The 26,428-nt window shown below is 41.4% G+C and overlaps 3 protein-coding genes and 4 non-coding genes across 8 annotated transcripts; 1 reads left to right on the forward strand and 6 right to left on the reverse strand.

The window, feature by feature from the left end:
• Positions 1 to 209: 209 nt before the first annotated feature.
• On the reverse strand, positions 210 to 5,483 carry RPL4 (ribosomal protein L4). The gene is made up of 10 exons (XM_039557454.1): positions 5,337 to 5,483; positions 3,816 to 3,987; positions 2,932 to 3,038; positions 2,459 to 2,597; positions 2,003 to 2,127; positions 1,638 to 1,767; positions 1,048 to 1,204; positions 820 to 903; positions 517 to 637; positions 210 to 436 (listed from the first exon to the last, which is right to left on the reverse strand). The coding sequence occupies exons 1-10, from the start codon at positions 5,337 to 5,339 to the stop codon at positions 290 to 292; spliced, it is 1,185 nt and encodes a 394-aa protein (XP_039413388.1). The 5' UTR covers positions 5,340 to 5,483; the 3' UTR covers positions 210 to 289.
• Positions 1,524 to 1,594, reverse strand: LOC120410569. Its single transcript, XR_005602841.1, has one exon. It is a non-coding gene; the product is annotated as a small nucleolar RNA SNORD18 (small nucleolar RNA).
• Positions 2,667 to 2,766, reverse strand: LOC120410571. Its single transcript, XR_005602843.1, has one exon. It is a non-coding gene; the product is annotated as a small nucleolar RNA SNORD16 (small nucleolar RNA).
• On the reverse strand, positions 3,120 to 3,190 carry LOC120410570. The gene has a single exon (XR_005602842.1). It is a non-coding gene; the product is annotated as a small nucleolar RNA SNORD18 (small nucleolar RNA).
• On the reverse strand, positions 4,053 to 4,153 carry LOC120410572. The gene has a single exon (XR_005602844.1). It is a non-coding gene; the product is annotated as a small nucleolar RNA SNORD16 (small nucleolar RNA).
• ZWILCH (zwilch kinetochore protein) lies at positions 5,462 to 14,350 on the forward strand. 2 transcript variants are annotated; one of them, XM_039557452.1, is made up of 18 exons: positions 5,462 to 5,766; positions 6,001 to 6,052; positions 6,507 to 6,602; positions 6,719 to 6,837; positions 7,356 to 7,552; positions 8,045 to 8,124; positions 8,390 to 8,545; positions 8,747 to 8,818; positions 9,135 to 9,228; positions 9,599 to 9,654; positions 10,497 to 10,599; positions 11,180 to 11,259; positions 11,466 to 11,622; positions 12,205 to 12,233; positions 12,608 to 12,744; positions 13,002 to 13,097; positions 13,186 to 13,304; positions 13,596 to 13,950. In XM_039557452.1, exons 1-18 carry the CDS (start codon positions 5,711 to 5,713, stop codon positions 13,712 to 13,714), a joined length of 1,818 nt encoding a protein of 605 aa, XP_039413386.1. In that variant the 5' UTR covers positions 5,462 to 5,710; the 3' UTR covers positions 13,715 to 13,950. The 2 variants fall into 2 exon arrangements, with proteins under 2 accessions (XP_039413386.1, XP_039413387.1); XM_039557453.1 differs by lacking the exon at positions 13,596 to 13,950 and adding an exon at positions 13,962 to 14,350 and having other exon boundaries at positions 5,465 to 5,766.
• Positions 14,351 to 14,956: 606 nt separating this feature from the next.
• LCTL (lactase like) lies at positions 14,957 to 24,686 on the reverse strand. Its single transcript, XM_010391246.2, has 13 exons — positions 24,563 to 24,686; positions 23,409 to 23,569; positions 21,862 to 21,949; positions 21,510 to 21,619; positions 21,105 to 21,233; positions 20,525 to 20,620; positions 19,808 to 19,862; positions 19,565 to 19,726; positions 18,709 to 18,983; positions 18,251 to 18,377; positions 17,631 to 17,830; positions 17,026 to 17,089; positions 14,957 to 15,837 (listed from the first exon to the last, which is right to left on the reverse strand). The coding sequence occupies exons 1-13, from the start codon at positions 24,684 to 24,686 to the stop codon at positions 15,722 to 15,724; spliced, it is 1,707 nt and encodes a 568-aa protein (XP_010389548.2). The 3' UTR covers positions 14,957 to 15,721.
• Positions 24,687 to 26,428: the final 1,742 nt, after the last annotated feature.

Here is a 26,428-nt window from a genome sequence, read left to right on the forward strand (position 1 = left end):
CTGCGTGACGTCACACCCACGGCGCAGCAGCGCGGGGCGGCCGCCACCGCGCGGCCACTGCCGGGCACGGCACCCGCGGCGCCTGCAGGGGGAACCGCGCACTCCCGGCTGCCGCGGGCTCAGCCACACCTCCCGCCACCTCCCTCCTCTCCTCCTCCCGGAAGAGTTTCCGTTCGAACGCCGGCTCAGACACCCACACCCGACACGGCTTTCTCTGTTCCAACAGCGTTTATTAGGGACAAACCACGGGCACAGCGCCCGCGGGGACCCCGGGGCAGCACTGCCACGGTTACGCCTCAGCCTTGGCCTTCGCCGCGGGCTTGGCCGTCTTGGCCATCTTGGCCTTCTTGGCAGCGGGTGCTGCCTTGGGTGCAGCCGGGGCCTTGGCTGGCAGCTTGGCCTGGGCCTTGGCTTTCTTCTCTTCCTTAAGTTTGTGCTAAAACAGACAAAGAGATCATCAGTCAGTGCAACATCTGAATCACGAGAGGCAGCCCTGCCTGTCCCAGCTCCACTCACGTTCTGGGCGTGCCGCAGGATGGTGTTGCGCCGCATGGTTTTGGCATACGGGTTCAACTTGATCATGATTCTCAGGTTCTTCAGTGGGTTCTTTTTCAGGACCCTGCGCTGAATCTTCTTCCTGGAAAGTACAGACATGTTGTATCATCAGCATATTTCACAGTACCAGTTGTGCTAAATTCTCCCTGAAATGTGGACAACTACAATTCCTCGTGTTTACACCCAGAGATTAAGAAATCCCAGCCTGAAACAGATTTTGACTTCCCTAGCAAAGCTTTTGTTCATTAGATAAAAATCACTTACTTTGGAGCACGCAGGGCCTTCTGGATTTCCTGGCTTCTCATGATTCTTCCAATATCTGTATTGGTCATCTTGTGCATTGGCAGGCTGTGAAACCAATGTTCAGAGTGTGAGTGGGTGAGAAAACCATGGCTAATTCACCAAACCAGGTATTTAGGAGCAAGTCACAGTATCCCTTTTCCTGGGAAAAAGGGGGCTGCTCTCCCAGCCTGCCTGGCTGGCTGCACCCACTTGTAGTCGCTCTTGAGCGTGGCAGCCTTGCGCCAGGTGCCGTACAGATCATCCAGCTTGCGGAAAGCGCTCTCTGTCCAGATGCAGAAACGCCCCACATGGCCCCCAGGAGCAAGGCGCAGCAGGTTCAGCTTGTTCACGTTGAGCAGAGTGATTCCTGGAGGAAACCAGGCAAGCCAATCCCTTTAGTTTGTACTTCAAATTAAGGAACACGAAACTAAGCAATAGACAAGATGCAGAAAGAGACTGGGGCTTTTTGGCTTTGACACTACAGAGCTACACACACCTCTCTATGAAAATCTATTGAATTTTAAAATTAATAATAATAAGCAGCCTTTTTCCAGTGGCAAACTCAGCAGCCTCATTTTTAACTGCCCCAAACATAGTTCAGGGTTGGGAACAGCTACAACTCTTGTCACAAACACTCTCAGTATCACCAGAACAGGTTCTTACAAAGAACGTATCAGCTACTGCAGCAAGTCAGAACTTCCACACAATCATGTGTTTCAGAAACACGGACCAATGAAGTGGAATCTCATCATTCCAGGCAGTCTCCCAACAGAAGAGTGAGTGTGTCCCAAGGCAGTTACCTGGGATATTCCGGAAAGCTCTGATGATGCCGTTATCCTCATTGTAGATGATGCAGGGTCCCCTGCGCTGGATGCGGCGGCGATTCCTCATCTTACCCTTCCCGGCCCGCATGCGCTGGGAGGCGTAAACCTGGGAAAAGCACAAACTGTGAATATCCCAACAGCCCACAGCCCACCTGTGAGACACAATGAACTGCTTCAGTCAGAACTTCACCATCATCACTGCGGATCTGCAACACGGACCAGTGAGAAGTTCATCATTCTTGAGAGTCAAAATATAGAACTATTTGGAATTCCTACTCTAATTAAACAGCAGAGTCAAATCACCCCTGTTTTGCCCTTCAGATCACACCTTCCCAACTCACCTTTTTGATGTCATTCCAAGCTTTAAGCTTCTTCAGGAGAAGAACAGCTTCCTTGGTTTTCTTGTAGCCCTCAACCTTGTCCTCAACAACCAGAGGAAGTTCTGGAATCTCCTCAATGCGGTGGCCTAGAGAGGATTTCACAAGACACCATGTTGCTCACTGACCATGGCTAGACCCCATTCCTCATGGTTACTGCTTTGTATATTCATAAATGATACGTGATAAATTAAATTCATGATAGAAATTAATGCAATAAAGTCAGACACAGAAACCAGAGCAGTGAAGTTTCAGTGGAGTCCTACTGGTCTGTCTCACACAGAACTTTGTGTACCTGAGTATTGAGCAAATCTTTGCCTCCATGAACAGAAATCAAACTACACTGCAAGACTCCATTTAAGTCACCACAAAGTAACCAATATGGGCTCAGACAAACAATTCCAGAGCCAGAATTCCCACCTTTAGACATAACCAGAGCTGGGAGGGCAGAGGCAGCCAGAGCAGAACAGATGGCATAACGCTTCTGCATGATGTTCACTCTGCGGTGCCAGCGCCGCCAGGTCTTGGTCGGGGCGAACATGCGGCCGCCGCGACACATCTGGGAGCTGCAGTTAAGAACAACTTTTTGTTGTTTTAGAGTCTTCTCATCCCAAACAGCTTTATTGCTTGCTCAGCATTAATGGGTCGTCAACCACCTGTGCCAGGACTCTGACAGCAGGCAACTGTCCCTGGGCACGGGGTAAGGCGCAAATTACGACATCATGGCAAGACAGAACGGGTCATGCGGTTTGGGAGTGGGAATCACGTCAAATCAAGTCTGAGTTGCAGCCATTACCTCAAGAAGAAGATTCCAACCCACATTTAGATAATTAAAAACTTTTCTGCTGGCTGAGTTCAGTGCCCCTGAAGCCAGCACAGCCATGGAAGGATACATTGCCAAAGGCACCCTGGCCAGAGCGGTGAGTGCCACCACCCCGGACTCGCGGGATTCGAGCAACGGCTCTCCCAGTACCCCATGATTCGGCGCTGGTCTGGTGACCTGCAACAGAGAGAGATGTTCATTCAGAGAGTGACATCACTGCAATTCTCCCAAAGTCAGAGGGATGCTGAACTCAGGGCACCAATCAGAACTTCCACACAATCATGGGTTTCAGAAACACGGACCAATGAAGTGGAGTCTCATCATTTCAGCAAAACAAATCTTGATCAGGAAAACTTAATCCTAGTCTATTAATGTACTCGATTCTGACCTAAGGGCTTTAAGACACTCATTTTAAGCTTGATCCTCAATCTGGAGGTCTGACTTGGCATTACTATACCTATCAAGTTAAAATGTTTATATGAAACTTAGAAGTAAAGTTAAAAAGGCATGTTCCTGGCACAAATTTCTTGGGAAGCAGAAATTATCTGCACCAACAACAGAAGCAACTCTAACAAATGCCCATTTTCAGGAGTTGCTCCTTGGCAAGTCTCACGAGGTCAATGTGGAGCAGGGGTTTTCACCTGAAACACTTTGAGACATTTTATGTTTTTCCCACAAATAATGAAGATTCTACCTGAGGACCTTGGCACTATGATACTTTCAGCAATATGCACTTCAGGTAAGACCCCAGAATACCCCAAAACAACACCTTGATGCTCCTCAGAATAATAAAACCACTGTATTTCAAACAATTTCAAATCAGGCTGTTAATAACTGGCCTTGCCTTCTATACAAACCCCATTGACAAGTACTTCTCTTATCTCCACTCCAGCTTTATTTGCACATGAACCCCCCTGTACTGAAGCCCTGGGCTGGTTCCTGTGCCAGCCATACCCGCGAGCTCGCTGACGGCGTAGGGCTGCCGGTTGTTCTTGCGCAGGTTGGTGTGCACGAAGTTCACCACGTCGGGCCGGATGGGTGCCTTAAACACCGCGGGCAGCGTCACGTTCTTGCCTGATGCCTCCCCCTTCTCGGAGTACACGGAGATCAGCGGCCGAGCGCAAGCCTGGGGAAGCACAAACCCTTAAGTGCAGGTAAAGTCAACTTCTGTCACTGCAACTCCTCAAATATTGCTCAGAACAAAGGAGTCGTCAGCTCAGCAGTGCCAGCACGCTGACAGCAGGCAACTGTCACTGAGCACTGGATAAGACGCAAATTACGTCATCACAGCAATATTTCACTCAAAGTTGTGAACACAGCACAGTCCATGCCCAGAAAACTACACCTGCATTTCCAAGGCATTTCTAGAATTCAGCCTCTGGGCTCTTTAATAACCTCCTTCAAAACTATTTCCCATCTATTATTAAAAAAGCCCATAAAAAACTGACCTGTATTAACCAAAAACTTGTAATTTAAACTAGGAAATGCTGTAACCATTAGGTTGCATTTAAATTAGGAAATGCTGCAATGACTGCAGCTCAGCAAACACTGTCAGAGTGAAGTCTGGACCCCCTGAACAACCCCTGATGCTTTAAAATCTGAAGGGAAGTGAAAAATTAAGCTGCTCTCAGCCCCAGCTGCCTGTCAAAAAGGTGAAAGGATGCCCAAAAATAGCCAGAGGTTGAACAGCACCTTTTAAAAACCAATTTTTTAGCATTATATTGTACTGCTTGTTAATTAATTTCACGGTAACAGTACAGGCAAAGCATCTTCCTTCCCTTCCCCCTCTGCAGTTCATTAAAAGTATTCCAGAACTCAAAACTAACCAGCTAATAACAATGGAAGGGCCACCTGTATATGTGACACTGGTCACAAGCAAGGCTCTGGCCCAGGTGTTAACCCAGAGACCTCAACAACAGCAACAAACTTGATCGCGGTGAAGGCATCAGAGCACAATCTCAACTGTACTGGCAAGAAAAGTTGTTCATTTGCAACCTGATTATAGACCAAGACCCCTTAAAGCCTATTTTGCAACAAAAATGGTTAAAAAAATAGATTTTTAGAAGCCGTTCTTCCCACTCTAGATGAGCGCAAACGCTCCCATGGGGCCTGTTTTGCTTTAAATAAATACATGAAGAATCTACAAAGTACTGCCAGATGGCGATGGGGACCTATCTCCCTTACTGCCCAAAGGAAAGAGGACTTCGGGCGGACAACGTCGAGCTCCCGCCCGCGGCCTCCCCAGCCCGGCCTGGCCCGGCCCGGCTCCACTCGGTCACTCACGGGCTCCACGCGGCCGCCGAGCACTGACGGGCCCAAAATGGCGGCCGCACGGCCCACGCCGCCAGCGCGGCCCCTGAGCCGCCCACGGTATTGCCCTGGCCGCCAGCCCCGGCTCCCCCGGCCCGAGGCCACTGCCCGCCCCACTACCCCCGGCCCCCCACACCCCCGGGCTAGGCCTGACGCTCCCCTCACCATGGCGGCGGAGCTGCTCGTGCGGCCGCCTGTCTGCGCCGCGCCCCGACCGGAAAAGGAAGGACTCGTCACCGCTTTCTCACTACGTCGATGTCCCTCCGCTCCGTGCCTGCCGCTTCTGTCGCGCCGGCCGGTCAACCCCCGACCCTAGTCCAAGTTTCGGACGTAGTTCCAGCCCTGGTCCCAGTCCCGGTCCAAGTCTCTTCGGCCCCGTCGCGCCCATCCTGAGCCGTCCGGGCGCCTCTGTCCTTCTCAGTCCTCCGCCAAAGCAGGGGACTCTCTTCCGGCGGAGGGATCCAGCATGACGCGTCACCCTCCCCTCACAGACGTCGCGTAGCGCCGGCGGGCGGGAGGTTTGATTGTGGCGGGCGGCGATGGCGGCGGAGCGGCGGCGCCGGGCAGGCTGCGGCCTGAGCGGGCTCCTGCTACGGTGGGGATCGGGGCTGCTCTCGGGGCTGTCCGGAGTCCTGCTCCGGTGGGCGTTGGGGTCACTGCCCGTGGGTCTCCGCTGTTCTGCTGAGGGATGTATGGCCTTGGCTTGTGGGGAGCCTGCTGAGGCTCCGGTTGTAGCCTTGGAGTGTTTAATGTATGTGGGTAATGTTGCTGTTTAATGAGGAACGCTGAGGGGGAAAGTCGTGCATCTCAGCGTTTTCTTTTCTTTCAGGATACGTGAAGAAGGAAAGGACAGTATCCCTGAACATCCGTATCTTTACGAGGTAAAATCATAAACCGGTTTGGGTTGGAAGGGACCTTGAAGATCATCTCATCCCATCCCCTGCCACGGGCAGGGACACCTTCCACTATCCCAGGCTGCTCCAAGCCCCGGTCAGCCTGGCCTTGGACACTTGCAGGGATCCATGGGCAGCCTCTGCCAGGGCATCCACACCCTCACAGGAAGGATTTCTTCCTAATTTCCAGTCTAAAGCTACTCTGTCAGCATGAAGCTGATACCTTGTCCTGTCACTCCATGCTCTTGTAAATAGTCTCTCTCCATCTTTCCTGTAGGCTCCCTTCAGATACTGGAAGGCTGCAATTAGGTCATGAATGGGTGCAATAGGACTGGGAAACACTTTGTGGAATTGTTTGATTTTGCAATTTCTGGTGTAAAAAAATTCTAAAATGCAGTCTCTATACGGTGCATTAAGAAGTTTTGATTAATTTTTTTTGCAGACTGATGTAGAGATCTCATTGGTCAGTGGCAGTTGCAAAAGTCCCATTGAAAGCTTTTGGAATGGAAGCAGTGCAATGTATATTTTGCAGAAAGCAGTAAGTGTGCTTGGTAGATGTTCATTTTTTTAAATGTAATCCAGACTTTTGAATTCCCATCAGATTTTTTTCACACACCTTGCAGTTTTTGATTTACCTACACCTTTTTCTTAAAGACACACAATGAAGAAAGTGATTCAATGGAAGAATCAAGAACAGATGATGCTGTTTATGCCCCTGAGCTTTTGCCAAAGGCGAGTCCTGGACCGCTGGCTCTTTCTGTTGGAAGAGCAAAGTAAGTGTGAAAGCCTTCTCTCCCCTTTTGAGGGAGTTTTCTTTTGTAATTTTGTGTCTTCTTCTAATATTCAGAACCTGTATTTTCAATCCCCAAAATAAAATTACTCATTAGTTTATGAGGAGTTGTGACTGTTTTCCATCCTGCAAAAGGGCCTCCCTTCTTTTAAAAGTGCTTTAAAAAGTAGATAAAATCCAGGCACTGGAAAAGCACTTCTGAGCTGAGCTGTTGAGTTAATGGAATTCCCTGGGTGTAGATGAGCAAAAAAAGCTCACTAAGACTTCAGTGCTTGTTTTTTTAGTAAGGCTTCTATTAAAAAAAGCCCTAAAAATCTGATATGGGTCTTTGGTGTTAAAATACTAAGGCATGGTACCAAAATGTGGTTTACCTAACAGATGTATTCTTTTAATTAAAGTGCTTAAAATGTAAAATTCAATTATGATTTTAGAATCTTCAGTCTACATTAATGTAATGTGTTATTTGCTGGCATCTAATTTTCTCCCTGTTCCTATTTCTAGGCAGTTGATTTCCTTGTACACAATGGTGCAAAATCCAAACATGACCTACCTGGGCAAAAGTGACCTGGCTGTGCTTCCTCTCCTCTGGGTCAGGTGTGATGGTTCTGATCCTCAGCACACCTGCTGGATTGGAGCTGAGCCTCTCAAGGCTGGAAACAAAGTCACAGGGGTCAATATCTACATGGTTTCATGTGATGGTAATGTGATCATGGTGCACAGAAAATAAATGAGGATGGCTAAAAAATGTGGGAATGCTGATGTCATGATGGCATCTTTGTTCTTTGTGTGGTACTGGCTTGGAAATGCTCTATATTCCTGGTTTTAGTGAACAAGAAGGGATTAAAATAAGAGAAAAGATGTTTTTAACCAATGCTGTGTGGGGGAAATAGCTTTTTTATCTACTTGAAGCACCTGGAGCTGTGCAGGCCTACCTGTACCCAGGTGCAGTAACAGCAAATTTAAACTGGTGCCATTCAGCATCTTACATAACCACTGACTCATTCTGAACATTTATATATGCTCATACCAGCTCCTATAATCAATAGGAGACATGCAGGGAGAATTCCTGCTTTCTAAAGGACAGCATGAGTCATGCTTCACCAAATGGAGTGTTTGGGAACGAATTTGAAGTGCTAAATTTGAATTGTGTCAAATGGGGTTTTTTGATTTTCACTTTTTTCCTTTCCTAGGTCCTACAGCTGATAAAACCCGTTTTGCAAACCTGGAAGAGCTCAAAAAGGAACATAAAATAAGACATCATTCATCTGTTGTAGGTTTTTATGCTCTGTCATGGCTTCAGCTTAAGTTTAAAAACTGTCTTTTGGGATTTATGATGCTGGTTTGGGGAAGCTTTATAGATCTTCTATAGAAACTCACCTTAGTATGATTCTGTGGTGTAACAGTCTGATTTCAGGTCATGTTTATAATGCATTTATCTGATATTAACCCTTTTTTGTGTGTTTGTGAAATGCTTTTAAAATGACTTTGCCTGTGGCAGTTTTGTTGGTTTTATCTTTGAAATCTGTTTTTTCTAGGTGACAACAAAAGGATTTGCTCGGTATGAGCTGATTGCAGCAGCTGCAATAGAGGACACCACTGCAGAATCTGAAAGCAATATCTATGTGGATATTACATGGAATGGTGTGGAGAAGATTCTGGAGACTCCCCCACTGGTCTCCGCTGCCACCCTTGTAAGTCAGGATGGAAAAAGCAAACAAACGCAAGCTCTTGGCACCACTTACATCATGAGTAGTTTCAAGGATAGAAAATAGAAACAACACAGCCTGTTCGTAATATAAATTATAAGTTATGCTAAGACACTTCACTAATGAAAATTTTAGGACACTTGATTTCTAAAGTTTGAAACTGAGATAAACTTATGGAACTTTCAGAACATTGTCCTGGAGTCGGGGGACCCCAGAAGTCCTGTGTTCCAGCTGTACCGAGAGCTGCAGTTCCTCTTGGTGAGTATGGGGGAGAAATTCCAATTTCACATTTGCAAGGAGTGGGGATTTTATGTGGTAATAATTTGCTTTATTTAAAACTTAATCTGATGTTTCAAATATAACTTCAAGCGTTTGTTTTAGCTGAAACTTTGAGTTCAGTTTTAGGAATCTTGAATGCAAAGAGGACAAATCATCCAGGAAATTCTGGAAATTTGTAACTCCTGGTTAGCTGTGCAGAGATTTGTGATCCTTGGTGAAGTTATCTGTGATATATGACACGTGCAGGACTCCCAAGAAGAACTGATTTCTGTTGTGATTTTCCTGCTGACTTTAGGCTTTGGCTGAAGGTCTGAAGACAGGTGTGACTGAGTGGCCTGAGCCATCAGAGTCTGAATCAGCTCTTAAACTGGTCCAGGAATTTCTGACTGGTAATTGCTGCTTGTTCTGTGGGGAGGGAGGGGGTGTAGCACTTCACAGGAGTAAAAGGAAATTCCACATACAGCTTTTAAAGCATTAGAACTAGAAATGTTCATTTCTGTGCTGTAACCATGCACAGAGTAGTTAAATAGGTTAATACATATTTGTCATTTTTCTTTGTCCTAATATCGTGGATCAAAGTAAAAAGAATAAAAAATATTTTAAAAAGTCTTTTCAGACTGTATTCTTACCCCCTAAAAGCATTTTTAAATTAATAAATTATATTTTTCAGTGTATTTGTTAGTTAGTGCCTGGGGATTAATATGATTGGTTTGATGACGCTTTTCATAGTGATGGAACTTATTTTTTTAACTCTACTAGATTTAAAGAAGAAGCTGGATGGAGATTGTATATCTGGAAACAAGAGTGAAAGAGAGGTGCGTGCAATTTCCTAACAGCTGCTTTGTCATTTCACTTTCCTCACAACTGTAGTTATTTCAGATTTTGACTATTTCTTGTATGTTATTTATATGTGTAAATACATAGATGTAAAGGTGTAAAGAAAGATGGATCTCTTCCTTTCTGCTTCTGCTGTGTAAAAATAATGGGAGAAGGTCTGATTTTTTCCAGGAATTCTGACCTTTGTGCCATTGCAGTCTATCATTAATTTGCTTTTCTTTCCTAATTTAGTGATTTGAGGCCAATTTAATAGTATCAGCTGAATATGTGTCTTATTTATCTAGAGGTTTATGATATTGTAAAGCAATGGGCAAATTCAAATTATAAAAAATGCGTTTGGTTGTATTAAGATTTTTTTCCCCTCTCAGCCTACAAGGAAAGGTTTACGTCTATTTTCTGTTACGAGAGAAGCAGCATTTACTTGATAATCTAAGAATATATTGATTTCTGTGTCAACAGAAATATTCTGTATCAGGATTACAGGGAAGTAGCTCTCTATTTTGAGAATTTATGTGTCTGGATTTTGGCCTCCCAGGGCACTGATGGGTACACAGACAATATCTGGCTGAGATCTAAAGTCTCTCTGACAGTGGGTTTTGTTTCCTGGTCCAAGGCTAGCAGTTATGCAGTGTGATAATTCTGGAAAGAATTAAACTCACGTTTAAACAAAAATATACTTCCAAATTACTGTGTGGTAGTTTCCCTGGAAAATGGGGAAAATTAGTGATATACCCAGTTTTGATCTCTGGACAAATTCAGAATTGGAAGGTTTTTGGATCTCAGGCACCATTTTTCATTGAAGACCAATAAATTCTTTCAGAAAATCAAATGTGACACAGCTGCTGTGGACAGTTGCATAAAATCAATCTTCGGTGAGCGAGAAGACCTGGATTTTACTGAGCAATTATGGTGCAAAATGAAAGGTGAGTGTATTGTGCCTCATCTGTTTTCCTTTCATTTTCTTGTCTATCTGCTAGACAGTATTGCTTTCTCAGAGAAATTCATGTCCATTTCTGAGTTTTAAGAACTCGTCAGCTCTTCAGGAAATTGGTAGCAGCAGTCTCTTTCTAAAAGAGCCCATTTCAGGTATGTAGGATGATGTATTTTCTTAGAACCTTCCAATAGCAGACCAGCATCTAGCAGGAGATAATTTCATTTTATTTGACTGCAAAAGGTACTAAGCCATTGGTAGTTTCTCTAAAGCAAAACTCTCTGCTCTAAACCGGAAAACTTTATACTTCTCTTTTCTCTAGATCTGAAGGAAAATTTTCAGTGTATGTAGATTTCAGTGGTCTCTGTTGGTCATTGGTTTTTAGAGTAACCTTTTTTAAAGTCATCATATGACAAAGCTGCCAAAAAGCAGTGCAGTCTGTAATTTCAACTCTCATTCTTTAATTGTGGGGGTTTGTTCTTGCAAGGGTGTGTTGGCCTGTTGTTACTGCCTTAACAACCAGAGAAACAGCCTGGATTGGTAATTAAAATATTCTGGTTTTTTCTTTCCAGGTGTCAGTTCCTATCAGGAGTTAATAGACTGTTTCACACTGGTCATAAAATCCCTGGAACTTGGTGAGATACAGCCATGGGTACGTATTTGTATTTCACAATAGATGTTAAAATTTAGTATAGTTTCAAGTAAAATAAAGTTCTTGTCCCTTCACTGCCCCTCATTTGTGTTGTTTTTAAATTGCTTTCATGTGTCACAGTTTGTTTCCCTGCTGTTGAGCTTCTGGACAATGTTTATGATGTTTCATGCGCAGTTACATCACAAGAAGACTTCTTTCATTTTTAGATTCATCAAGGGAGTAGCAGTTTCTTAAGTCAATTGATTCAACAGTCCTATCATGGAAAGATGGAGGATGTTCCTCTCAGTGACATCACTCCCATTCAGATGCTCCTGGAGATTGGCTTGGAGAAGATGAAGAAGGATTATGTCAGTTTTTTCATAGGTGAGCCTGACACTTGGTAACAGGACTAGGAATTCAAGAGAAAAGGTTTTCCATGCAGGAAACAATGAACTTTTTGGTAACCTCAGTCTCTCTTCCTTCCCATCTGCTGAAGTGCAGTTTCCAGGTTCCTTAATAATGGAACTTTTCAGCTTTTAAATTTCAAAATTTAAAAAACTCATTTGTTTCAAAAGAACTTAGAGCTCTGTGTTTTGCCGTTGTTGTTATCCCTTCATTTCTTTTTTGCTCTGTCATCCTGCTTTCATTCTTTGTTTCGTTTGCTATGTTATTTTCACTGCTTGTAAACTTGCATGTCCTTAGGAGGGTGGTTGTCTCAAAGTACATGGTGGGTTTTCTTCATTGTGCAGCCTTGCTGATAAATAAAATCATGCTTTGACCATGCCACTTTACAGGGCTTTTCTTGTTTGGAATGAACGATCATGTCAATAAATAACATCACACTCCTGGTGACTTTGTGCTATTCTTTGGTAGAACTCCGTTTGATCCCTGTTCGAGTGTCGCTTATATTTCATCTGATACCATGTATTAAAGTTTAATTTTTATTTTCTCCTTTTCATTTTACAGGCCAGGAACTTGCAACAGTAACCTACTTGGTGAGATGCTTTATTTTTATTTTGAAACTCTGAAAGCACGAGAAAGTAGAGCATGCTTAGCTGGTGGTGGGATGCAAATAATGTAAGCTGAGGAATTGAACTGCAGATGATGAGGCTGAAACAACACACTGTAGAAGTGTCATTGTTTTATTTCCTTATTCACAGAAAATTCCCTTGATATCTGATCTGGGTCACTGTCAAGGCAGTGAACCTTTTTCACACTTTGATGGGACTTTGTTCTGAGTCTGCTGGGCCACTCTAAAAATGTTGGCTTCTCCAAAGAAGCAGGAAGATTATTTTATTTACTGAGGGTGTGTTGTGTGTCTGTAGAAATAGAGTGCTCAGGTAAGAGCAGAAGCTCTTTGCTCTTCCAGGATTACTTCATTTCCACATCAGTGGATCTCCAAGAACAAGTCCATCGTGTTCAAAAGCTTCACCACATGCTGGAAATAATTGTCAGCTGTACAGGCTTACTCCAGTTCAGACATGAGAATCTCTTCCCTTTGACACAGTAATTATTTCATTTTTACTTTTGCTCTTTAAATGACTATCACAAATAGAGTTTGTTTGGCAGTTTAAAGAAACACCTATTGATGATAGTGAGACTTCAGAAGGAGCAGTTGGATCTTCCTGCCAAATTTTTCTTTGTGACTAAAAATGAAAACTAAAGGAAATAATAAAACGTGAGAGTATAGTTAATTTTGCACAAGGTTTATACTCTGTTGTACAAGCATTTCTTTAAAGAAAGTAACTTGATATCTCTTACAGGATTTGCATGCAGTATTACAAGGAAAACCCTCTGAATGAGAAGCATGTGTTTCAGATGCCCATCAGACCAGCTCTTGTGAAGAAATTCTATCAAAAGTAAGAGAAACTTCAGTGTTCACAGCATAAAATTCAGATGTGACTGAAAACCTGACTCAATTTTGGTGTTTTTTGATTATCCTCTCAGTGATAACCCTGAAATCTGGAAGGTGGAGATAAGCAGTGGGCATGGACAGAAGGAGGTTAAAACAACGTGGCAAGTCAGTACCAATGCTCCAGTTGAACATGGGACAGCAAACAATTCAGGTAGGGAATGTTGGTGCTGAAATGAAATAATCAAAGTACAAACTTCAAACAAATTCAGTTTTTATCCTGAGTTCAGTGGGTCTGAGCTTTATATTTACTTTTTAACAAGAGTAAAATGATATTTTGTCTTCTATTAAAAGAATGAGGTGGTATTTGTAGAACTGAAGATATTCAGAAAGTGGTGACTTCTTGCCTTCTCACCTTGGCTGAGTTATGTTTTGAGTTAAATTGACAGAATAGTTCCAAATAGGAGATGATTGATATCCACGAAATCTTGCATCTTATTTCTAGAATGTTTGCCAATGAATCTGAGAAGAGTTTTGAAGAGAAATTTCCCTGTTGTTAATGCTGGTCTCCAGTCAGAGAAGGTGCAAAGGGGAGGAGACCTGCCTTGCTGCCAGCAAATGTAGAACAAGTGGAAAAGCATCAGAATGGGGAAGAATTAAGCAGGGAGACTGGTATAGAAATGATTTGCCTTTTTGGGATGAGGTTTGGTTTGAGGATTTGGGAAATCTTTCCTCTTATTATTGATTTTTGTCAGGAAATGCTTCAGTAAAACGGCAGCTTTGGAAACAGTTCTTGAAGCTGCTCCATGAGCTAATCTCTACCATTTCTAACAAGAGTGGCTAATCCCAACTTTTTCCTTTGTCCTTGCAGGTCTCTTTTCTGACTCGACAGTAAATGGAAGCAGTGAAGAAAGGCTGTATTTTATTACAACAACTCAGTGCAGTCAGGTGCAGTTCACATAAATTGATGTTACTGAGCAGGCAGGACAGCAAAGGTACAGAAAGGGGGAAAGTTCAATGTTTTCCGTCCCAACAGAACTTTTAGAAACACTCTGGGCTTCAAACAGTTAATCTTTACTGATTTATTTGCTTTATTACACTTAAGTGGAACCTCCACAGCCACAGTTCACCTGTAGGCACCTCATTTGTTAAAAATGTAGTGCAATTATGACTGTACAGTATAAATATTTTGTAAATATGGTGGATATTTTTTATATATTTACAAGCATTCAATAAAGTTGTGCAATTTGGGGTTTTGTATTTTATTTTTGATCATTAAGAATGCAATCAGACACTGTTCAAAGTGTGAATTTTCTTAACCAACAAACCAAGCAATATTGTCACGTTCTCCTGGTAGCAAGTGATGCTTCATCATCGTGAAGAATTTGGAAAGCTCTTCATCCAGGGCCTTGGGATCTTCAGCCAGTCTGGGTTCCTTTGTCCCTGTATTTAAATTTTGGAGTATTCTTGGATATACTTCTCTCTCCTCTTCAAATTATTTGATTCCTTCAATGTGAAGTGAGTTATTTTAACAGTGTTTCTTTTATGTTTTGCGTATTTTTTTGAAAAAAAAATCAGTATCATTGGCTGGGTATAATAATTTAAATATTTTGGCAGTTGCCTGTGTTATGTTGATTAGTCAGTGAAGTAACATTTTGGTGGTCTAATTTAAATAATTCCATAGTTTTGTACATGCTGACTAAATAATTTGAGACAAAAATATTTTGCATTAAGAACTTAGCTGTTGGTAAGTAAGAATAAAGAAAACCCCAATATTCATGCTTTTAAAAACTATAAATTATAGATTATTATTATAAATTTCTGTCATTTCTGGTTTCAAGCACAGCAGCTCAGTACAGCCAGCTGTGTTCTGGAACCAAGTTTTTATAGTACTTGTTTCTACAGCAGTAGAAGGGAATTTAAGGTGGAATATTGCATTTTGGAAGTGCTTGGATTACTTATAGTCCACATTTGTGTGTAATATATTATGAAGTTGTATAAGGTGAGTCTAGTTCCTGTAAACTAAACTGGAGAGATGTAGTTTAAATCTGATTCAGAAGTTGTCATCTTGGTTTACTCACTTCAAACAACTCTTCTCCACACCTAAATAGCAAGGTATATATTATCCTAACTTTTAGACATGCATAAGTTCATACTTAAGCAGTGCTCTTGGAACATTTAAGTCCTTTTATATTTTAAAATCATGTGTCTTTCTTCAAATAGCAATTACATGGTCATCAAAATTCTGTTGATGAACAGACTGAAATCAGAATTTGCAAGCAGCTTTTAGTCACTTGAAATTTGTACTGTCAAGATTTGAATCTCTTTAATCTTAACTATTTTTCTGGTGAACAAAATGTGTAATAGTTTCCAAAATAATAAGGATTGTAAAATCTGTTACTTAGAATCAGTGGAGAGTAATGTGGAAAGAGAAGGTATTTTGGATTTTGGTAAAAACAAAAAGATGTTTTGGGAATTGAATAGAAAAACTATAAAAGCTCTAGGTGGATTGATAAATAATATTTCATTACAGGGGTATAAAAAGAGGCATCTGTGGTAAATTTTAGCTATCAAATAAAACAGTTGCAGCTTAGTCCTTTTGGCAAATGAAGATGTGTGCAAACAGTAATTTTAGCTGTGGTTTCGAAGGTAGAATATGAGGAGGACAATACTGATGAGTATGCAGAGTGTGAAAACTGTTGGAAGAACAATCTCTGTCACCATTTCCATGTGAGTAATCAGGGAATCTAAAATTTGAGAAACGAGTAATATATAAGAGATTTAATCCTCTGGAGTACACTCATACCAAACTTAGAGTTAACATAAGATTGTTTTGAGCATAAAAATGCTGACATTGGATAAACAGCAAACAAAGCAAACAGAATTTCCTAAGTCTGCCAAAGCTGGAACAAATCCATGATGGTTTTCTCTCTCTCTTTTTCAGTTAAATTTCTGAAGACATGTCAGTGCTCAAAGGGCTGCAAAAATTGTGCTTGCTATGAATTAGCTGCAGTGCATTAACAATATTTTACTGTCTTTTGACTTTTATTCCCCCCACCCCAAGGGGAAAGGGTAGAAAAGAAAATTGTCAAAGAGAAATCCTTGGGAAGCACTTTAGCCTTTTTATGATTGTTCTGTAACCGGATGAAAAATTAAATGGGTTTTATTTTGTAGAACTTTATTCCACCAAAAGCCTGGAAGAGTTCAGTAAACTCAGTTCATTCACACTGAACGTGACTTGGAAGTGGAGGCTGAGCAGGATAAACTTAGGCTGACTGCTGGGATGTTTGCTACCATGTGGAATTTATCTCATCTTCTTGTAAGAATCTATAGTATTTACTTGATCTTTCTTTTAAAAATTCCTGCTTCAGGAATTCTGAAAGGTCCTGAATTACACCAGGAAGTTTTTAGGTATCCTGGATCAGCCTGGCCCTGTGGGAGCTGTGGGCAGAGTGTTCTGTGTCCTCAAGCAGCTGCTCCCAGTTGTGTTGCTGTTTCTTTGTTACCAGGAGCATCAGAGACCAAACTCAATCTTAGGCCAGTCCTTAGCCCTTTTATTTATAGTTCCACTTTGTGTAGAAGTCAGACATTTAGAGATTTTCTGTCTGTGTGGTTGTCTTGATTTGTCTGGGTTTGGTTTGTGTTTGAAAATGCATTTAGCACTTTTATTTTAAGGAGAATGCTTTTTAAGGAGAATGCTGTCATCCCCAACCTCCGTTTTAAGTATTAGCTCTTCCAGTTCCTGTATTTCAGTAACATCCAAAACTGATCCATTTAGCTACAGTGATTTTAGTTTGAGACAGTAAATAAAGGCATTTTTCTTTAGAATCTTGTGCTTTTGGGGAGAAAATACCTTTTATCCATATTCAGAGAGCAATTTAATATCTGAGAGTTACAGAATCTGCTTTTATAGAACAAAACAGAGCCATCATTACCTGCAGCAAGGTGTTGGTGTGTGGCAGAGCAGGTGTCCATGGCCTTCCGATGCCAGTTTTCCACCTGGGGAAGGGTGACAGTTCTGTTAGCCTGCAGCATCCTCCTCATTCCCAGCACCTTCCTCCCTGTCCCTCAACCCTTGTCCCTACAATTAACTTGAAACTATTTTATTCTACCAACACATGATTTTCTGAAAGTTTCTTTGTCTCTTCATGGGTTTTATTGCAGTGAATTTCTCAAAGTTAATTGTTCAATAAAATTTTTAACAGCACATAATACATTCCATGTTATTTTCCAGTAGGGCAGTACATATGTGCAGTTTTCTGCCTAGAAATCTGACAGCATTGCTAAACAATTTCTGATTGAGAATTTTTGACTGCATCAGTAAGTCCAGGTAGTTTGTGGAATGCTTTGAAAATAGTAATTGAGGCTGTTCCCACTTTCAGTGTCTGAATATCTCTGTACTAAACAGATCCCTAATTTACAGAACCAAAGTGTCACTTCTGTACCATATTCATGCAAGGTGTTTCCTGAAATTCAGTGTGATATTTGCACATAAATCAAAGAAAAAGGGAAAAAGATCAAAATCAGCAGCTGACATCACCTCTCTTGGATTTGGGAATCCATTTGCACTGATAATCTTTTTATAGTAGTCAACAGATGCCTTTGGGTACCGTGGTTTGTTCTTGTTTTTGAAGTCAATGTGATAAAGCCCAAATCTTTCGGAGAAGCCTTTGTTCCATTCAAATTTATCCAGCAGTGACCAGGCAGTGTAACCTTTGACATTAACACCATCATTTAGAGCTGTAAACAGAACACAAATCACTCTGGTAAAGGTGGTTTTTGTCCTTAAAATATGGTTCTGTAAATGTTTTGGTTTATAGCAGGAAGAGATGGGGAGGAGGACAGAAAAATGAAGGCCAAAGTAATTTAATTTAGATTCTTTGAAGTTGATATCTTTAGCTTAGAGGTACTAGAGCTCTATGGGCATGGTAATTTCTCCTTTCTGAAAGTGGCAACTGGTGATCCATTGCAGTTTTAAATCTCATGTAGGTTATTGTATTTATTAGTATTAATGTGTTTGCTTAGGTTGTCATTTTGTTGAAAATTTATTAGTCTGGTTTGCTGTCCATTTTGACTTGTGAATATTTATGATGTAAAGAACAAATAGACAAGGTGAAAACACTCCAAAAGTCAAATCCTATAAAGCTGTTTCTAAGTGACCTTTCAGTATCTCATTGATGTATCCCTTGAGATACTGTATCCTCCACTCGTCACACAGCTGAGGGCACTGCACGGTTTCAGACACTCCATTCTCTGTCACATAAATCAGGGGGTTCCCATACTGGGTCTGCAAACAGAAATGTTTAGATTGATTCACATAAAATCATTTTATTTTGACAGAAAATGTGATTTAGCAAAGTGCATTAGGAGAAATTTTCTAGATTTACTTAAGGTAAGAAAAATGTGTAGTAGGATTTTAACTATGGGGTTTATTTTAAAAGACTGAATTCTGTAGTTTTCTGAGCTGAAATTAAGGCACTTTTTTTTTACAAAGAAAATTGCCAATATGACAAGACAAGTAGATGGAACTGTTGAAAATCTAAATCTAAACCAGTGTAAGTGCAGCTCCTCCAGGCATTTTGGTGCTTCCTTTATAATTAAAGATCTGTTCTACTCACCTTGATGAAATTGAGTAATCGTCTGAACCCCCAGGGCACAGAGTAGAGCCACTTAGGGCCTGGAGCTGGCCAGTTTGGGTCCACCAATTCAGCCAAGTCACGGTCAGTGTGGTAACTGGACGCTTGGAGAAAGGGAAAGTTCTTCTGCAGAACATAACGAGTTGTAAAATGACCTATTCCCAGGAAATCCGAGGTGCCTTTAATATAGGTTTTCTCTTGCACTGAGAAAGTTGGTAATCTTGATGTCCCCAGGCCCTGCTGGGCACTCTTCCTACCTATCAAAATAATTACAGGAAATGCACTTCTGAGGAGCATGGAAATTGGTTTTCTTTATCTCACCAAAAATAAATCATAGAATCATAAAATCCTGGATGGTTTGGGTTGAAAGGGACCTTGAAGATCATCTCATTCCACCCCCTGCCATGGGCAGGGACATCTTCCACTATCCCAGGCTGCTCCAAGTCCCGTCCACCCTGGCCTTGAACACTTCCAGGGATCCAGGCACAGCCACAGCTTCTCTGGGCAGCCTCTGCCAGGGCCAAATATGGTTTTCCTGAATTTAGTGCTAATGTCAAGGACACTTGAGTTTGACTGCTTTTTAAAGAAGAGATTATCTTTGATCCTTTTGGTTTGGAGACGCTGGGTACAATACATGGGGAAACAGTGATCTAAAGTGTCCTGGTGTGTCGTCCCCAAAGTGCTCAGGAGCCATGTCCAGCCTGGGGGCCTTCGGTTGCTTTGCTGTGTCTCACCTGCGCCCTCACTTGACTAAAGCACACATTGGCCAGGAATTACTCCCTTGTAATGTGCTGGAAGCGTGGATTTATTCATGTGTTAGTCAGTTACTGGGACTTACCTACATAATTCTTCATAACTTCTGGGTAGTCCCCTCTGTAAATGGGATTTGCAAACCATCCCAGGTGGAACTGGATGTACCTTTCGGCAGCATCTCTGTCTGTTTGGCTGTGTGGATCAACAGGTTCCCCCCAGCCACTCGTTAGGGAAATTCCAACCATCCCTTAAAACAAAGGGACAATTCTGCAGTTCTTTAAGCCCTTAATATAAACAGCAGCACAGTCACAGAATGAATCCAGATTACCTCTCTGCTCCCTGCGCCAGGTGTTGTTGTAGGAGTGCCAAACCTTGGCGTGAGTCTGTAAAAAAAAGTACAAATAGAATAAATCATGTGCACATTTTCCTCTCTTATGCCATGGGCACTATGGAAAGCTGGTGAGCACTTTTTGCACTGAGGTCAGTCTGAAAATATCACAGAATTTCTTTTGTGTTTATTACAGAAACTTTCATTTCATGTAAGACATCACAAGAGCCTTTATGCAAGCTTCCTTCCCTAAATTGGAGGAGATCCACATGGCAGTGACACACAGCCCTCAGGACAGGGTTCTGTCCCATGGCTCTGCTCTTTGGATATCTTTCCCTAATTTATTTAGAGGAAAGTTAATTTTTACCAGAGTCTTCTGAAGTCACTTGCAACATTCAGGTTCATTTCAACAGGCCAGGATGTTACTGCTTAATTCTAGACTAACCTGGATCTTTTCTTTTTCAACCAGCTTCAAACAAACTATTAGAGACATCTATAATATAAGAAAAATTCAAATTGTTGCAACAGTGTTAAATGAAGCACCTAACATTGGGACTGCCTTGGATTATGCACTGGAGTTTTAAAGCCAGATGGTAATTTCAGAGTCCTAGTTGGAAATGACATGGTTGTGAAACTATTCCTGTTTAAAGAGTGAAATCTGATAAAAATCCTTAATTGGCACGTAATTTCAAGCACGTGTTCAGGAGGTTTTTTTACTTTAATGATGTGATGAGCAGCCTTGTAGGCGCCGCAGCCGCCGAGCTTCAGTCCTGGCGCGTGTTCTCCTGTTTCATAGCCCTTCTCAGCCACTGCCTGCAAACACACAGAGTCAGCCCTTCTCTGGGCACCAGAGCCAGGGAATGTGCTCCCTCCTGTGGATCCTGTGCTCTCCTGCCTGGGCTGTCCGTCTCCAGTCCCCTTTTCCCTTCCCCGTGGCTCCCATTTCCTCCCCCGCTGCCTGGTTGGTACTGTGCTGTGGCTTGTTGGGAACAGGGTGTTGGTGAGGAGTGAGCTGATGGAATGGGAAAGGGTAAATAACAGCTGCCTTTCCAATTCCTGTGTCTCTCCAGCTGAGGAGTTTTCAAAATATTCCTGGAATTTCATGTCTTAAATCTCTGCCCTTGTGCAAAATCTGCCCGCTGACATTTTTGGCCACAAAGATTAATGGTTTAAATCTTTCCTCTTCCCTCTCCCTCTCCATTTTCTTAACCTACTCTCCTCTAGTGTCACTTCCACATAATTTTGGGAACAGAACTGTGGAATCAGAGTGATTGGAAGGAAAGCACTGATGATTTACCCAAGGATTGCTGAACGTAATCCAGTGTTTCACACGATCGCCAAACTTCTCAAAGCACAGATTTGCATAATCATTAAAATAATTTATCATGCTTATATTCTGCCAGCCACCATACTTTTCTTGGAGAACCTTTGGAAATAAGAATTTCAAGAGTCACTAATTGTACTTGAATGTCAGCTGCTGCATAAAAAAAGACTTTTATTTCTATTTCATTCTGTTTCTAGCTCAGAAAGATTTTTCAAAACTTCAATGCATATAAAATGCAAATGAATAGGAAATACTTACAAGTTCTTAAAATCATGCAGACTTCTCTAATTTTAAGTACCCTTAGTTCTTAACCTTAGAAAATTATTTCTATCAGAAGCCTTTATTTGAGGTGTTTGACTAATTTAAATATTGTCTGACCTGTGGCAGATCCCAGTGGTAGAGGCTCACAATAGGGGTGATATTGTTTTCCAGAAGACTGTTAATTGTATCATTGTAGAACTGTATTCCCTTCTCATTCAGTTGCTCAGCTGATGAAAAGCACAGACAAGGAATTACCTGGATTAGTTCCCAAATAACTGGAAGAACAGAAATCTAAAACTATTGACCAAGGAATTTTACATTACAGCGCTGGGAATTCTGTAATGGTTAAACTCTGTTCTGCAGAGAAACAGATCTGTTTAACAGGAACGCTGAACAACTGTGGGTTACCCTGGAGTAAAATTCCTTACAGGTAAGAATATTGGTAAGAATGTGGTGAAATTGTGCTTACCTTTGATGCCTGTGGGCATAATTCTTGGCCATGAGATAGACAAGAGGTAGTGATTCACCTTCAGCTCCTTCAGTAACTGAATGTCATCCTGTGAGAAGAAAATCCAATTAACACATCCTGAGGCTGAGCAGAATAACTTCAGTTACTGATCTGTCTTAAATAACACTGAATGCAGAAAATCTATGGAAGGGTTGCACAAAAGAGAATTCCAGCAGTTATTTTCTGATCTTTGAGATGATGGCTTGTTCTGTTTGAACCTTTTTCTTTAACCACTTTTTTTTGGACAATCCAAGGAAATCCTGTAATGTTTTGTGTAACTATGAAAACTGAATGTTTGCACTACAGAAAAATGAGCTGAGGTTCTGCAACACAATTATATTCATGTCAGAATTTGTAATGTGCATGTTCTAGAAAATAGTAGAAGCCTGTAAATCTTGACCTCAAACATTAGGCTCAAAACCATAATTACTTGGACTTTCATTTACTGTCTTATACTGGAATGAGAAAACCCCCTTAATTCCATATGAACATATGTTCTTTTTCTAAGAAATTGTACCTCTTCCGTGTTAAATGAAATTAGAAATTTGTGGTATTTGAGCCAATGCAAAGAGAATTCTGATGATAAAGGCAAAGAGTGCTTTGATATAAAGAGGATCATGTAACTGGACTAACACAAACAAGTTTTTAGAAAGTATTTCTAAATACAAACCCAGTGTAGTGAGTGCCCAAATCATCTCTGTGTCAATGTCTTCTGGTGCCACAGCCCAGTGAGGCTCAGAGTCCCAGCTTCTCTAAATTTTTTTATTAAGCTGTTCTTTCAAACTTCCGCTGGTTTGAGAGTTCAAATGAAACCTCTCCTGCATTTTCCCATTTTAGGAGAGTAAGGCATAGTTTCTTTTCTCTTAGTTCTTGCTGAGACCTCTGGCTCTCCCTTGAACTTCATGTATGTGGAGAAACCTCAGTGGAATATAACTTTTATTAAATTAGTTGCAATTCCAATTACATAACCCTGGCTTCTCACAGTAATTTGGATTCCTCTTGCTGTGTATCTGTCTTTCTTCCAGCGCAGTAATTTGAAAATTGGTTTTGATGGTATTAGGCTTGGAAGCATGTTGTGAACAGAGCTGCATTGATTGTTTGTTTGTTATCATTTCAAAAAATGGGGAATATTCAGACTGATTTTTAAAGCCTCTTAAAAACACATAGAAAACCTCATACAGGCTCACACAAAAAGATGTTAGTTTTATTTAATGCTCAAATGTGTTTCTTGTATTTCTAACTAAGCATTTGGACTTCCAGAATATTTCTTTGGACACAAAAATCCTGAAAGGCTGAGATGTATTTGGGAAATACTGTGGTATGATTGGTTCTATGAGATTATAAGGAAAGAAGATTTTACTGTACTAATTTAAAATACCAGCCCTTGGATTCCTAAATTAAATGAGCCTTTAGAGCAGCTAAAGCTGTTCCTTCAAAATGGGAAACCGGGATCATGGAATGGCCCCAGAACATTTGCAGAGGTGCAATTCATTCCTCTTGAACAATACCTTAACTTTGTAGTAGCCATCACACGTGGAATCTCCCGTCTCATTCCTAAACACTTTCCCTTTCTTGTGAGTGAAAGCATCCCAGATGCTTGGTCCTTTCCCATCCTTGTCCCAGGCCCCTTCAGTCTGGTAGGCAGAACTTCCAACACCCCATAAGAAACCTAAAGGTAAAAACAGGGGAGTTATTGGAATCTTTTCCTGCTAGTTGGTCTTGCTAAATGTTCATAGGATAAAGGAACTGAAACTGAAAGTAAGCACTGCTGGAGAGGCCAAGGTTTTCTAGGTGAAAATGTATCTGTGCCTAAAAAGTGAGTGAAAATGGGACTGAAGGTGTTGTGTTCTGATGCCCTGAGCAAGGAATCAAATCCTTTCATTTATTAAATCTGTAAAGTCTGTATTTTACAGTGATGAGGTAGGGCATTGATAGTGTGGCAGAAATATGTTACTGTAAAAAACAAACTAGGTTTTCACATAATTTCTTCCTGCTGGTTCATAGTGGTTTTAGCAACTACAAGTTTAGATGTTACATAAAATATATAGAAATATTCTGGATTATTTCCCTATTGTTACACAAAATACCAATTCATAAATTACTTAAAAACTTGAGCATGAAAACCAATCAGTGCCTATATCTTTCTAGTTTTGATTTTGCTTGGATGAAATGTATTTAAATATGTGCTGAAGAAAGAATAAGGTTCATCAGTCCATACTGGAGAGTGCATTGGATAATACTGAACAGCTTGAAACAAACCCAGCACAGTTATTTCACTCAGTTCTTAAGTTAGCTGCTTAACAAAGGGTATTTTTAGTTTATTTCATTAATTGTAGATAATTTATAAAAAAGGAGAAGAGTTCTCAGGTGTGACTTGTTACACTGCATTTTAATCAGGGAGATGTGGATATGAACTGTTAATCTGTGAGCCTTTCTTCTGTATTTCCTGTTTTAAGTGGCCCTGTGGAGTGCAGGGTTATGGGGATCCCTGTACTCCCAGGACCAGATCCCAAAGGTGTTCCTGCATTCTGCAACAACCTCGATTTCTGCTTCCGCCATTTCCCTGGAAGGACAAGGAAAACCTTTGGGTTGCTTCCTTGTGCAAACACAGGAGCAGGTGTAGAACATTCCAACCCCCAAACCAAGTGGGCTTGGAAGGTACCAGCCGGAAAAGTGCCGTAGTAGAAGGAGCCTGGATTGTTCTTGGTCCACGGGAAGTCCTCGGCTGCGCTCAGCCCCATCACTGCCACAAGCACAGCCCAGGATCTCAGGATGTCCCTCCTCATCCCTGCCAGCTGCTCTCTGCCAGGGCCCACCTGGGAAAACACAAGAGCTCTGTCAGTGTTGCTGCTCCACAAATGGGCTTGGGGGATCAAAAGGGAAAAGGTTTTTTTCTGCTGGATGGGAACTACTTTAATTGAAGCCTGGAAGCTTGGGCTGAGTGGAAGGTGCAGTTAAACTTCTGGCAGGGTGAGGAAAATGAGGGAAGAATGGGGTGTAAAATTATAATTATTAGAAGCTGCATATTTTCTATAATGTTACTTATCTTCATCCTAAAGCTCTCTTTGTTGGTACCTATTTTGTTCTGGATTTCAAACTGTTCCACAAATACCAGTAAGTAAAACCCTGCAAAAAGGGGCAAGAAAGGAGCGATTATGCTGGTAGCATCTTTCCACCTAAATATGTCATGGCAACAAGCCCTGTGGAAGTTGAAAAGGAAAACTAATACTTGTGATTATTGCAGTTTTAATTAATTGCAGCTTTTATCTTGATGATGTTCCTCTTTTCCAGTCCCATCATCAATTTTAAACTGCGACATCAAGTTAAACTATTAGAGAGACCCATTTTAACTGTGTTAAATAAAGTTTCAGAAGAGCTTTTTAGTAAAGTACTGTTTTCCCCAAATTGATACAGTCCCCAAAGGATGTTTTACATTCCTAAGCATCTGTTGATGAATCTGAAGATGGGGTTGGAACATGAGGAAAAGTAGAACAAATACTTTATTTAAAATAATCATGTTTTGCATTGGAGTATCTGTGCTGCTTTGCAGGTTGGCTCCTGACCAAAATGAAACCCCCAGTCTGGCGAAAGGCAAAGGAGTGACCCGCTTTTCAGAACATGTAGTAAATGTACAACCTCAGAGGCCTCCTGTTCCTCTGTGTTTATTAATGATCATCCCATATCTCCTAATTAATGCAGGGACTGCATAGCTGGCTTGGGAAAAGGTAACTACTTCAACATCAAAGGCTTTAGTCCTGGATTAAAAATATCTGCACCTCTGCATTTCAAATGGGAACCTTTAGATTGCAGGGGGGAAAAAGTTTGTAGCAGACTAAAAACATTTTAAACCAGGTCTAAATACTCTAGATTTACTTTTATTTTAAATATAAAACGTTGCAAGTACATGTGATATTAACTTAGACATTGACAGTCAAATGTAGCTCTCTGGCTTATTCAGTACCTTTAAATTCAGCATTGCCCTTCATCTTTTCATTAGCACTGACCAACAGTCCCACGAAAAGAAGCCAGGAGAGCAGGAAATGTTCTGTGGGATCTGTCCCCAGTTTCTGCAGCTGAGGCACTGCCCCAGGGCAGTAGGGCTCTGTGGTTTTATATGATGCTGCTAATTCCTTTCCAGAGTCAGAGCAGAACATTGTAGGGTGTTTGTTATGGTTTGAGACATTTGTAACTTATCTGATTCATATTTTGGGAGCTAGGAACTCATTTGTATTTAGGGATAATTAAACAAAATCAATGTATTTTTCACATTTGGCTTGATTATTCTTAGTAGAATTTGAAATAATTTCAGTACCTCAAGAACTGCTCAAGCACAATAAAACACTTCATGATTTTACAGCACTCTGTATTGAATAGAACAATCTTATGCACAGTCTATTGTGAAATTTTCAGTCAATTACTTTTCAAATTCATAGATGCATTTTGGAACACTTCATTGCTCTGGTTTTCTGGCATGTACCTTTACAAACACAGCGGAAGAAACAGCTTTTCAAATTGTGCAAAAAGATTT

Source organism: Corvus cornix, chromosome 10, assembly GCF_000738735.6.
Source record: "Corvus cornix cornix isolate S_Up_H32 chromosome 10, ASM73873v5, whole genome shotgun sequence".
NCBI lineage: Eukaryota > Metazoa > Chordata > Aves > Passeriformes > Corvidae > Corvus > Corvus cornix.

Bases quoted from the DNA above. Each gene is read 5' to 3' on its own strand.
- RPL4 (XM_039557454.1), bottom strand. The intron at 3,039-3,815 runs GTATGGCTGGCA...TCTCTGTTGCAG, and splicing joins CGCCGTCAGCGAGCTCGCGG to GTCACCAGACCAGCGCCGAA. The intron at 638-819 runs GTAAGTGATTTT...TGTACTTTCCAG, and splicing joins AAGGCCCTGCGTGCTCCAAA to GAAGAAGATTCAGCGCAGGG.
- ZWILCH (XM_039557452.1), top strand. From the start codon at position 5,711: ATGGCGGCGGAGCGGCGGCGCCGGGCAGGCTGCGGCCTGAGCGGGCTC. The intron at 8,125-8,389 runs GTAGGTTTTTAT...TGTTTTTTCTAG, and splicing joins TAAGACATCATTCATCTGTT to GTGACAACAAAAGGATTTGC. The intron at 9,655-10,496 runs GTGCGTGCAATT...AAATTCTTTCAG, and splicing joins GAAACAAGAGTGAAAGAGAG to AAAATCAAATGTGACACAGC.
- LCTL (XM_010391246.2), bottom strand. From the start codon at position 24,686: ATGAGGAGGGACATCCTGAGATCCTGGGCTGTGCTTGTGGCAGTGATG. The intron at 21,234-21,509 runs GTCAGACAATAT...TTATTTCCAAAG, and splicing joins ACCACTGGGATCTGCCACAG to GTTCTCCAAGAAAAGTATGG. The intron at 17,831-18,250 runs GTCACTTAGAAA...TTCTGTTTACAG, and splicing joins CATCAATGAGATACTGAAAG to CTCTAAATGATGGTGTTAAT.